General features: G+C 52.9%; 1 protein-coding gene across 4 annotated transcripts in view; it reads left to right on the plus strand.

The window, feature by feature from the left end:
* NTRK3 (neurotrophic receptor tyrosine kinase 3) overlaps window positions 1-13,012 on the plus strand; it is a 401,430-nt gene that overhangs the window by 328,551 nt on the left and 59,867 nt on the right. For all 4 annotated transcript variants that reach the window (XR_012375172.1, XM_025893114.2, XM_025893115.2 and 1 more), the window contains one exon: window positions 9,743-9,873. Coding sequence is in view for 3 of the 4 variants with exons in the window: in XM_025893114.2 (XP_025748899.1) it covers window positions 9,743-9,873 (131 nt within the window). In the remaining variant the exon portion in view is untranslated. The remainder of the gene's footprint in view (window positions 1-9,742; window positions 9,874-13,012) is intronic.

A 13,012-nucleotide genomic window follows, 5' to 3' on the forward strand; every position in this document is an offset into this window, starting at 1 on the left:
CATTCCCTGTCTCCAGTGAGGTAGCAAACGTATGCTGAGCTTGTTTTCTGTGAACTACCTGGGGTGAGCTGAGTTTATGTAGGGGAAAAGCAAAGTAGGCAGAGGGGGTCCCAGGACATCTGTTTCTGCACTAGGCATAGACAGGCTGGGGGCACAATGAGATCTTGAAGAAGATCAGGAGATCTTATGGAGAACGTGGGATCAGGGTTGCTCTTGGGGCATGGGCTGATTTCTCCTAGTGGAAGCTGGAGAAGGGTAACCAGATGGAAGAATAGTGGGGGTAAAAACGCACCAGCATGAATCCATGAGGGGAGCTCAGAGGACAGTGAACGAGCAGTCCCTCCATCTGTCAGACCTATTTTTTGTATTTATGCAGGGAATTTATGAGGGAAAAACGCCTGGGGATTTGCGCCAGGTTAGCAGAGTTCTCAAATAGCATACCAGAGACCCCCCTGAAGACACTGATGCTATTGGGCTAATGTGTTGTTCTAAGCATTCAACACCTGTGTCATTTAAAAATACCACAAGGTCATGCAATAGGCCCCCCCTTTTTTTTTTTTTTGCTATCTCCATTTTACAGGTGAAGAAATTAAGGATCAGAGAGATTAAGTAACCAGAGAAAATCATGGAAGGTTTAAGTAGGGAGCAAGTGGGAGGAAGACACTGGCATGTTCCTTTGTGAAGCTTTGTAGCCATTATTATACATATTTTTACCTTTCAGACATGTTACTGAACCCTCATGACAGAGTTTCACTGAACCCTCATGACAATGGGTGGGGTATTTTCTTAATTTCACTCATGAAAACATTGAAGCGTGAGCCCCGCTTAGAAAATTGCCCAGTTCTGTCTCCTAAGATGTATTGTTGAACGTGAATTCCTACCCGGTTGTGCCTCATCCCAAAGCTATGTTCTGGCTCTTGATACTCGTGCTTATTTACACGAAGGCCCTCTTCTTGTCCCTTTCTTCTTCTTTTTGAATTTGTTTTTGTGCATTTGGATATATTGTTGCCTCTGCCTATACAAACCTTAAAATGCCCATTCCTCCCCCTCCGCCTGAAGGGGTTCAGTTTCCTACTGGATCTAGGGGAGCTGGTAGTCTTCAAGTCTGACGGCATGTTCCGTGAGTGGGTGACTGCTCCCCTGGTCCTCCTCTGGTTCACCCGGTAGTTCTTCCAGGCATCTCTGTCTCCTGACCTCAAGTTGTCTATGTGCAGGTGCATCCTCACAACTCCATGGTGCCCGGCCGTCTGTGTCTTGGCTTCAAGCTGCAGAGCTGGAAGTTACACCGTTGAACACATTCTGCTCTGTGTTTGCTGGTAAAAAGCCATAGTGTCCCAGGATGGACTTGGGGGACAGAGTTAGATGCCAGGGTTGAGAGCACAAAGCAGCATCCCCGGGGAGCTGCTGTCGAAGGGCCTCTGGGGAGACCGAGATGCAGGACGAGCCCCTTGGGTGGGCATTTGGAGCGAGAGTTTGTCACCGTCAAGCTGGAAAGAAAACATCCAGGCCAGAGGAGGGGGAGAGAATGGGAAGCCAGGCAAGTTGCTGGAGGGACCGATTTCCAGTTGGAGCCTGAGCTTCATCTTTCAGCACCTAGCTGCTCAATTCCAGATGCTTTCCTTGGGGAGTTCTTTTGCTCTTTACTCTCTGCTCGGGCAGTCAATGCTTAATGGGAGCCAGAGGGGTCCTGTCACCGTGGGAAGGGCCAACGAGACCTATAGATGAAGGAAGTAGCTACAGAAGGCAGGGTGGGTGAGGGAGGCCCTGGGTGTCGGTAAGTGCCCGAGCTCCTGGGTCGAGCTCCAAGGGGTAGCACCTGGGGGCAGGGACACATCTGAACTTCCCTCTCGCTCTCTGAACTTCTCGTGCTGGGAAACGTGAGCTGGAAATCACCCCAGAACAGACAGTCCTCTGCTGATCCTCTCTCCACCGCTTCCAGAAACAGCAGGGTGTCTTATTTATTTATTCATCTCGGTGGGAACACGGCGTCTCGGAGTCCTAGCCCGTTACCCCGAGCCTCGGGGCGCACACATGCCCCCGAGTGGAGACCTGGTGTGTGTCGAGTTTTGTCACGGGAGACCGCAGATGCGTTCTGTTAAGAAGACCGGGTGCTGGGAGGGAGCCTCAGGATGTGGGTCTCAGAACTGTCCTGCTTCGATGTGGTCCTGGTTCCTGGGGCCAGTCTTGGAGCCAGGACATCAATGAGGCTGCTCTTTGGAACTTTCTGGATCCTTTCCCGTTCTCACTCATTTTTCCTTTCTTTTTACTGCTCCCTCAGCCTCCCTTCTTCCTCCCTCTCTGTAGAGTTCTTCTCGCTCAAGTCCCTAGCAGTGATTCAGAGGGCATTCTCGTCCCTTCGTTCACTCGTCGAGTATTTAGTGAGGACCAGCTGCGTGCCGTGCCCTGTGCCGGGGCCCAGTGTATGGACTTAACAACACACACCATGCATGGGTCTCCGACTTGAGCACCTGCCAGCCCCCTTTGGCAAGACCTCGAACTGGGCAGGGGAGCCCCAGTCCAGCTAAAGGAGCCTTGGGATGGGAACTAGACTGGCCAGCAGCCACCTCAGGTCCCGAGTCAGCCTCACCCCGGGACAGCCACAGCTGCAGACGGTGGGGTCCTTTTCTCTACCATTGTCACCCCCCATTTGGTGAGTAACGGGGGGCTTGTGCTAAATTCCAGACCTCCACGAACAATCCTGCCGCATTCCTCCTTGGCTCTCCAGCCTCTGAGATGTCTTCTCTTAGAAAGACCCTTGACGTGAACTCAGGCGGTCCTCTCATTTTCCTTGCCCACGAATCATCCAGGGATTGCTTGGCAAGAGAGGTTTACTGGGATGGGCCAGCCACGCTCCGCTCCTCCGTCCACAGGGAGGACTGACCGTGTCGGCTGCAGGCCACAGCTGGCCAGGGCTTACCTGCTTCTGCTCTTGGGTGATACCCGAGGGGCAATGAGTTCTAGTTGCTCTGCCACCTGTCGGCAGGAGGCCAGATGCAGCTGCTGGGGCCGTGAGGAGCAGGGAGGAGGGCGCGTCTCGAAGGGCAGGCAGAAATTCCTAGCTCTAGCAAAAGCAGGAGTCCTGCCCTCCCTCGGCAGTCTCCCCCCTGCCCCCCCCAACGCCGCCAAGACTCAGAGCTGGCCGTCTGTCTCCCTCCTGCCACTTCAAACACCCACAGTTGGAGCTCCGGGAATGTTATTCTTCCTTTTAAAGACATTCCATTTCATGTGTAATTAAATGTGTGGTATTGAATTGATGTTTTCTTCTGAGCATTTTTGGCAGCCCGGGACCCTCAGGTCTGGCTAGTGCAAAGAAAACACACACTTCTCCGAGATCCTCCCTTCTCTTCTTCCCTCTTCCCCCAACTTTCCTGCCAAGATTCTCCCCCCCTTCTAGCACATAGGACTCACCTCGTAGTGTGAGAGCCCCGAGGCTGGGGAGACCCTCTCTTGTTCTGTGAGGCACTGGGGCCTTGCATTTGTACCTCTGGTGCCATCCTCATTTCCAGAAGCCATCCTTGCTGCTCCTGTTGAGCTCGGGGGGTGATGACCCACTGTGGCAGGAACGGGTTCCGTTGGAAATGATTCTCTCCCCATCCTCATGGACACGATTGGTTTCCACCGGGTGCTGTTGCCGGTTCCGAAAGCAGCGCCCTCCCTGGGGGTGGGAGGGGCAGAGGCTAGGGGGCTGTCGTGAGTGACGGGGGGGCAGGGTGGCCCAGCCTGCTTGGACTCTAGAGTCTGAGGGGCCACCTCTCACCACTGGGTGACCTTGAGCAAATTGCTTCATCACCTTGAACTTCAGCAGGACGTTGTGTTTAAGACAGCTGTGAGGACAAAGGAAACGAGGCGTGTTGAGCACTTAGCATGGTGCCTGGCTCCGGTGATGTGCCCTCTCGATGGGACTTAATTTGTATTATTAACAAGTGCATCAGGGGATGACAAGAAGCTCAAAGAGATGAGCACAGAGTAAGATGGACGCACTGGGAGAAAGACCTGAGATGTCTCCACAATGAGGCTGGGACCGACTTAGGCGCTGGGTAGGACAGCGGGCCGGGTGGGCAGGGAAGGCAGGGTGGCCAGGAGAGCCCATCAAGCCTCAGCTAAGAGAGCACCCAGCCAGCCCTGAGGGATGCTGGGAGGCCCTGCTTCTGAGTCCCTTAGGAGAACGCAGGGAGGGACGGTCTCTGTGCTGCCCGCGTGCCTGGCTTCCTACGACAATCGTCAGCCAAAGCATGGAGGGGGCCCGTGGACTTCTGTGAGGACATCCTGGGTCTGCCTGATGGAGCATGCCGGCTTTGGGGCACCGACTTTGCTGCCTGACACATAGCAGAGTCAGGACCACCATTATTTATAACCACCGACCCTGGGACATCTGGTTGTTGGGTTCTCTTCCTCCTGATCAATAGTAATCTTTAGTAGGTGGCTGTCTCTGCCTTCGATGTCTTTATTCCACTGTCTGACCAGCCTCCTCCCGCAAACTGTTTTGGACTCTGTAGAGGGTGGAGGTTGGACATCGCGGTGGCAGGCGTGAACAGGCTGCCGGGAGCACCCGCCTCGAGTCGGCGCTGGCTCCCCTCCTTCCCCCCCGCCCCGGAGCAGCCTCAGCCATTTATTACAGGAGAATATCTCGACCCCTCTTCAGGTTTCTTTCCAAGTCACTCTTTGGTTTGCAGTAGACTGAGCTCTCGGGTAAAATAAAAATCCTGTAGATGGGAAGGAACACACTTGTATTTAATGTCTGTTATGTGTTGGAGAGTCCTGATGACCTCTAGTATCCGGAAAGCGTGCATCTGTCCTCCTGACAACTCTGCCGGACAGATAGTCACGTACCCATTCTACAGATAAGGAACTACGGCCCGAGGGCGGATACGGCAGTGAGCGGCACGGTCAGGGTTCAAATACAGACCTCTTTTCCCCAGGCCTTCCATTTCTCAGCCACCCCGTTTCTTGTGGGTTTTATGCTTCCTCTTCCTGCCCGGTCAGCAGCACGGACAGTTTCTGGCTGGCTCATCCCTGTTTTCCCAGAACATGGAGGTGACGCTGACAGTCAGCGGTCACCGACGTCTCCAGCCACGTCTGTCCCGCAGACCCGTGCAGGTCACAGAAGGCGCTGGGCGGGGCAGCTCAGGTGAACACGGAGAAGATGAGGGGGGATGACCACAACCTGCCCGCTGAGCTCTGCGGGCTCGGAGGTCTTCTGTACGGAGGCGGCTGCGACCTCCTTGGGTTAGTGATTCTGCCCTAGGTCAAGCTCACTCCCTGCAAGACCTCGCAGAAGTGAATCCCGTACATGGGGTATAATTATCTCAGTCCTCGGTACAGAGGAAAATCCATGGAGCAGTAACCGAAACAGAAATTGTCATTCTGTTTCGTCTGAGGAACCAGTTGTCCTGCGGGAAAGAGAAACCCTACGGAGGGCTTCCTCTGGCAGAGCCCAAGTGGGGGCTGTGTCGACGGAAGGAGCTAGGGAAGAGTCAGGATAGAAAGTCCCAGGAGCCCCGTGTCATCTCCCAGAGACCGCTCCTCCTGGGCACTGGCCCCTGGCTCTCTGCAGCCGCCCCTCCTCCCTAGAGACGGGGAGGTGTTCCCACGGCCTGGGCCGTGAATCCCTCTCCCTCCTCGTCCCCTGCCAGTGTCCTGGCGTCTGAGCCCTGTGACCCAGACTCTGCTGGGCCAGCCAGCCAGGCAGTAAAGGGAGATTGATGCCCTCTCCTCCTAGGAGAATCCATCACTTTTTGGCGTGCGGGTCAAATGGCTTCACCAGAGACAGCTCGGCGCAGCACTGTGTGAGCTAAAAATAAGCACGAGAAAGGGCCCAAGTAGACAAGAGGACGTCAGAAATGAGGATGGCCCACTCCAGCCGCCCGCCTGGGCCTGTGCAGCGCCCTTTCCTCCCACACTGTTCCCCTCCCACCGCCCTCCCCTGGGGCCTCTGGGAAGGTAAGAGAAGTCGGACAAGCTGGAAGAAGGGGAAGATGGAGGCGTGACCTTCTGTGGACAGAACGGTCTTCGTGGCCACAGAGAAGGGGAGGACGGAAGAAAGGCCATCTGAGGAATGGAAGGAACGTGAGCTCGGGAGCCATAGAAAGGAGGGAAGCCTTCCTTGGCCGTGCTCTGGCCCTGTGAACTTTGGAGAGTTAGCCCTGCCTCCATTTCTTCATCTGTGAAAGGGGCACAATAACCCCTGTCTCTCCTGGTTATCAGAAGTGAATGCTGACCAAGGGGAAGAATTGGTCACAGATTCACTTCGCTTTGCCCTGCTTCTTCCTACTTAGGTTCGGGGATAGCCAGCTGCTCGGATGGTGTTTGGGAGGCTAGAGTCTTGTTGGTGCATGGGGCTGCCCACATGCAAGTGACTCGCCTTAATGCGTCTGGTGCACACCCAGCCTCTCTCCACTGAAGCCCCCCGTTTGCTGAGCTTCTCATCCCCAGGACCGGCGGGATGTTCTCCCCTGGGGGAGGATTTATGGTGGAATGGAATCTATATTTATTTTCCATCCCTCCCGCCACCCTTTCTCGATCTCGCTGCCTCCTTTGTGGACTAAGCTCAGGTATTGCTCTCAAAATACTTCTCCCTGAAGACAACTAGGGTGAGCCAGGCCTATTTTATTCTGAGCCACTGGGTGTTTTCGAGTCTCTGAAAAAGATCCCTTTGCTAATTTGGGGAAGACACTTTGGTCCATGGGAGGCTTCTGCTTTGTGCTTGCGGAGAGCAGCAAAGTTCCCAGGAACGTGGTCCCCTGCACCCCCCACGGCCGCGTTCAAGGCTCTCAAGCCCCGGGGCACGGAGGGAGGGATGAGAAATGGCTCCCTGTTTGCTGCCTGCACTTGACTTGTCTGAACCTTTCCGGGCCTGTGATTCTTACCGCTGAGGGAGGGAGGAGAGCTAGAGGGTTCTAGGACGTGGCCCAAGCCTGACGTCTGTTCAGCGGGCTGAGAGTGCGCTCTCCGTGGAGTTCCCCTGTCCCTCTGTCCTCACCCTGCTGTCACGGCAGCTGAGAATGAGGGAGCTCAGGGGGCTGGCGAGGTCGCTCAGCCCGGAGTTGGACTGAGGGATCCAGGAATTTATATACTGTTGCTTTGCCCTTGTGGGGATGTGTGCAGCACGTAAGAAGATGAGAGAGGCATGATCTTCATTGCGTGGATGAGCAGTTGAGGCCCCGAAGGGACCTTGACTCAGCCTAGGCTGTGCCACTAGGTGGGGCGGCGGAGCCCCCAGTAAGTCTGGGATTGCAGGCCTTCAGGTGGCGAGAATAAAACATCTGTGGGCATGGGACTGTCTGTGAAGAGCTGGCTAATTCCTCCCCTACCAATGTTCATCCTGTTCCAGTGGTTCTCGAGGTGGGGCGCCCAGATCAGCAGTGTCAGCATCACTTGGGAACTTGCTAGAAAGACAGTTCTCAGGCCCCAACCTGGACCTAGTGAATGGGAATCTCTGGGAGGAGGGCCCAGCACTGTGTTTTAGCAAGCCTTCTAGATGATTCTGTTGCAGCTCAAGTTTGAGAACGACACTGCCCTCTTCCAGTGCCGAGGGAGGCTGGTGTTGGGGCAGGGTCTAGGGCCAAAGGGGGCTTGTCCCTTTGTGGTTCGGCTACTCTGGCATGTCCTGATGCTCTGGATTCCAGTCCCATTTCAGCCCCCAGGGGTGGACTTCTGACTTGGCCCTTGTTTCCCTTTCTTGTAAAATAATATCCACAATGATGCAAACACCAAAAGATGCCGACATTTTAGAAAACTTGAGGAATTATAAACCTTCAGATAAACAGCTCATGTAGTAGGTAAGTAGAACTTGTATTATCCTCCCACACCCATTTTACAGACAAGGAGACTGAGTCCTAAGATGTTTTGTGAGGTGCCCCAGCCCATGCTGTGTGGAGGACCCGAGTCTGGATCCGGGTGCCCCTGACTTCTCATTCCTCTCCAGTCCCTGCGTGTTCAGAGGTGGGGACTTGGCCTCATGAGGCTGCCTTCTCAGCCCATCTGCGCTCCGCGGCTGCCCCTGACGCTCACCTTGTAGGACCCCGTGTGTCATCACTGGTCACCTGGGAATAATTATGCAGCGAAGAGCAGATGGCCTCCCCCGAGAGGTCCTGACCTCCCATTTTCTCTCAGTGGGAGACTCTTTAGCCTTCCCTTTCAAGGCCAACAAATCCCGTTCCTCAGAGGCTAAGAAATAGTGAGGCAGGGTGTAGAGAAGGCAACCGATGTTTAATTTGCTTGTTGTAAAGACTGGGGCAAAGCCCTGCTGTGTGTGACCACCAGCTGGCTGTCACATGGCCCGTGAGGAGCAGCCTGGGAGCAGCGCTGGGAGCCTGCAGGTCTGTCTTGCTGGCGAGGAGAGAAAAACAGGTCTGCAAATGCTCTCTCCCACAGATCCTCCCCGACAGGTCATCTGGGACACGGTGGGGAGACCATGAACTCTGGTAGAAAAAACAAACAAACAAACAAACAAACAAAAGATTTATAGAGTTTATTTTGGAAGGAATTCCCAAGTCAACCCAAACACCAAAGCCTTGCAGCCACACCTGTCTGTTCCTGTTGCCTGTCTCCTCGCTCATGGGGACGGTCGGCCTGCCACGGTCCTCCGTCTTCAGTTTTTGACAAGGTCCTGTGAGACAGTCCCCTTTCCCGGCTCTGCAACGCCCTTCGTAACATTCCTACAGGTGGGCAGTGGGCGTCTGCCCATTGCACAACGGGAAGGTCAGTGAGCATCTCCAGGCTTGTTCCTTTCATCACCAACCCACTGCTTGTACTTTTCCTCCGATAGCAATCTTTCCAAACGGGGAGGGGAGGGGGACGGCTCAGGTCACATCCTTGCCTTTTCCTGGCAGACGGACTTTAATAGGCTTGCTGAGGTGGTGGCAACCCTTCTCTGCATAGACCGTGGTTCCGGGGTGCTCTCTGGACTTGGCTTTCAGGATCGCAGTGGTCTTTCAGAGGAGCGGGATTTGTCAAGTAGAGGCTCCCCCCGGATAATTTTAGCTCCCACTTAGTCGTCTCCACCACAAACCAGACCCTGTGCTAGGACGGTTACAGCTACTCTCGTATAACAAGAGCCCGTGTGTGTCTGTGTGTGCATCTGTGTGTGTGTGTGTGTGTGTGTGTCGTTAGATTGTCCCAGGTGCTGGGCCAAAGTCTTCAAGTGGGCTCTCTCAATTAATCATCACAAGAATTCAGCAAGGAATGTATGGATGGATGTTAATCCCATTTTACAGATGAGGACATTGAGGCTCTGGGATGAAATCACTTTCCCAAGCTCAAAAAAACCAGCAAGGATGTGGTGGGGCCGGGATTCACACCTCACTAATTCAAAGTGCAGTCCTTGGGCCCACAGCACACAGGCGTCCCCGGAGAGTTTGTTAGAAGTGCAGATTCTCAGACCTGCTGAGTCAGAACCTGCACGATGCCCAGAGCCGTTGAGACTGCCATGTGCATACACGCTGTCCAGCAACTATAGCTAGTTATTCCATAATCCTGTGTGTTAACTCCTATGGACTCTTGTTCTCCAGCTGAGGCAGCTGTAATGTAGACAGGTTAGGGGTGAGTCAGGGGCAGAACCGAGACTGATTTGGTTCTGGGTCGGACTCACACCACAATGCAATGCCGTCTTTCATGAGTGAGTCGGGGTTCATGGCCAAGTCTGCCTCTCTGTGCCGTGGACTCAGAAGCAGCACTCCCTGCTGTAATGAGGACAGGTACCTCGAACTGATGGGCTACTCTCCCCTCTGTCCCCCTCCTACAGATGTGCAGCACATTAAGAGGAGGGACATCGTCCTGAAGCGGGAACTGGGTGAGGGAGCCTTTGGGAAGGTCTTCCTGGCCGAGTGCTACAACCTCAGCCCGACCAAGGACAAGATGCTCGTGGCCGTGAAGGTAACTCCCAGAGGTTTGCAGGCACCGGGAATGGGGAGGGGTGGCTGGGGGCCGGGGAGCAGGAAGGAGAGGCTCGCTCTGTTCTGGGTGTGAACTGGCGTTGTCGATGCAATCGGGCCCTTGCTCAGAGGTCAGTGACGTTTCCTCTGGCTTCTGAGGGCCAGAGCTGAGGCACCTAAGGGGGCTGGGGGGGGGGTTGCAGCTGGAGGAGCCAGTTTGCTGGTGAAAGAGCCTGGCTCCTTCCCATCCCCAGATGCCTGGAAAGTCACTTGACATTTCTCAGGAACAGAGTTGAGTGAGGGGTGGGCGGCTCAAGGGCAGCAGACATCCCTGGGAACAGAAGGAGGAGGGTGGGGAGGGTCAGCTACTAAGCACAGGGAGACTAGTGAGTGAAGGTGGAAACATTTCTTATAGCCCCCCTGGGATCCGAGTTCAGAGCCCAAGGGACAGCATGCCTGAGGGTTACTGCCTCCTGGCAGCCACTTCGTTGGGCCCAGTAACCCCAGGGCTTCTGTCGTGCTGAGCCAGCTGGGCCGATCTGCAGCTGGAGCTGAAATGCATGGGGCAGTAGTTCCACGCTACCACTTCCTTACCCCCATACTTCAGCCCGTAGGGAACAGCTTCTCCTGAAAACCAGCGTTGGACAAATCATTGAACATGATTTGTACAGAAAAGAGCCAAGGAGCCCCTCGCGGGCACCTGCAGGTCTCAGTGGCCTCCATGGGTGCCGCAGGAATGCTTCTGAGGGCAGTGTGTGAATTCTGCTTGCTGTTCTGGGCTGAGAGCAGGGGATACTGCTCCCCACTGAGGACACTCACCTGGACCTCAAAAGAGTCTCTCCCTTAACACCGAGGGCTCTAACCCCACCATCTCATGATGACCGTTCCCTGCGTCCCTGACTTTTGGGTCTGTGTATTCATAGTCTTTTATTTTTTTTTAAAGATTTTATTTATTTGTTTATTGGAGAGAGAGAGCATGAGCAGGGGGGAGAGGCAGAGGGAAAAACAGACTCCCCGCTGAGCAAGGAGCCCCATGCAGGACTCGACCCCAGGACCCTGAGGTCGTGACCTGAGCCGAAGGCAGACACTTAACCGACTGAGCCACGCAGGCGCCCCCTGTATATTCTTTGTCTCGTGTGTCTGCCGGTTGTGTCTGTCCACAGATGGCAGATGACAGCTTCCACGGATGCTGTTTAGCCCCCAGGCATAGTGGAAGTCATCAGAGAGCCTGCGTGGGAGGCCCAGGCCTGCCACTGATGAGCTTTGTGATCTTGCATGGGACCCTTTACCTCTTTGGCCCTCAGTTTCTTTATCTGTATAATGGGAAATATAATATTTCCTCCTTAAAACATTGGCGATTAAATCACATAACCGACGTAAAATCCTTAGTACATCACTTGGGACACAGTAAATGCTCAGTCAAGAGTAGTTGCTACTTGGTTTTATTACCATCGTTATTCTCGATATTGGTTTTATTGAATGTGCTTAGATAAGTGATGAACGACCTGCCAAGATTGCACTGACCATCTAGGATAGGGGTGCTCAACTTTTTCTCTTAAAGGGCCAGATAGTAAATATCTTAGGCGTTGAGGGCCATATGCTGTCCATTACTATGCTCAACTCTGCCCAAGAAGTAGGAAAGCAGCATAAACAATAGGTAAACTGATGGTAGGCCATTTTCTAATATATGTAAAATATATATATTTTACAAAATATATTTTTGTAAAAAATATATTTTTTGTAAAATAAATATTTTTTGTAAAATATATATTTTATAAAAATAGGTGTTGTCTGCCAACCCACGATCTGGAAAATAAATAAGGAACTAGAGTATTTCCTCCGTGAAGGCTGATCATCATTATTGCTAGGCAGCCTGAGAATAAACTTGCTCAGTGTGCCTCCATAGACACGGGATGGTCAGATGAGCGAGGATGTCTTTAAAATGGCTTGAACCAGGGAAGTGGAAAGATTTCTAATTTCGTCCCCAAAGAATCTGCACTTCCCTGAAACTTTTAATTTAGAGGGTGACACGAATCCACTGGGCATTCCAGCATCCCTCTGGGGAGTGGTAAATGAAATGGACATTTTTGTGCTTTGAGCAGGAAATGGAATGATGGCCCCAAACCTTGGGAAATGTTTCTCGCCGAGCAGTCGGGGGTTAAGGGACAGTACCAGATCAGATAATACAGAAAATGTGTTTCTCTTTTCGTCCTTTTAAGAGGGTTTTCTTCTCTCCTTGAGTCTGGGAACCTGGAGGAGATGAGTGCCCTGAGATTATACACCATTTGCTGCCCAGGGGATCCACCAAGACACCATTCCCTGGAGAAGACACTCATCTCCTCTGGAGAAGGGCCGAGAAATGGTGTTTTCTGCTTCTTCTCCTCTTCAGATTTTACTCCTTCGTGCAGGCTCCTTCCTCTTGACTTTGTGCTCATATTGGTGCAGGGTAATTGTGGACTTTCAGAGAACACATCCAAGTATAACCCAAAGTTAGGTTTTCCCAAAATTGTGGTTTCAAGTCAATTGGCAAGAATTTTTTTGCCCAGTGGGTGCCCTGGGGGAGACAGAGAGACATCACAGCCTCTGTTCTGAAGATGCTTGCAGTCTGCTGGGGAGACAAAAGAATACCCCGGAAGGAAGGAGAGCAGGACAAGACGGAGCATGATTTGGACATGTGGGTGGTGTGAGACTGACATTAAAATCACGTGATTCATATTTTAAAATCGGTGATACCATTTTGGAATAGTCACTTGACAGAGAATACACTTGTTCACAAGATCTCAGAGAGTCTCCTCTGATAGCCAAATAGCTGATGGGAGAATGAGAAAGGGGTCCGACCTAATTCATCACCAGAAAAATGCATCTTGAACCATAATGAGACGCCAGTGAACACCAAGCAGAATGGCTAAATGGTGATGATCATACCAAATGCTGACAAAAACAGGGGGCAACTGCAGTTCTCCTCCTCTGCTGGTGGGAAGGTAAAGTGGTATAATCGTTTTGAAAAACAGTTTGGTATTCTAGAACATTACCATACTGTGTGACCTAGCACTTCTACTTCTAGACCTATATCCACTAGGTATCCATCTTTCTTTCTATCATCCATCCATCCATCCATCCACCTACCTACCTCTCTACCC

Source organism: Callorhinus ursinus, unplaced genomic scaffold (genome assembly GCF_003265705.2).
Source record: "Callorhinus ursinus isolate GAN/ISIS: 27379988/994484 unplaced genomic scaffold, GSC_fseal_2.0 scaffold45, whole genome shotgun sequence".
Lineage (NCBI taxonomy): Eukaryota > Metazoa > Chordata > Mammalia > Carnivora > Otariidae > Callorhinus > Callorhinus ursinus.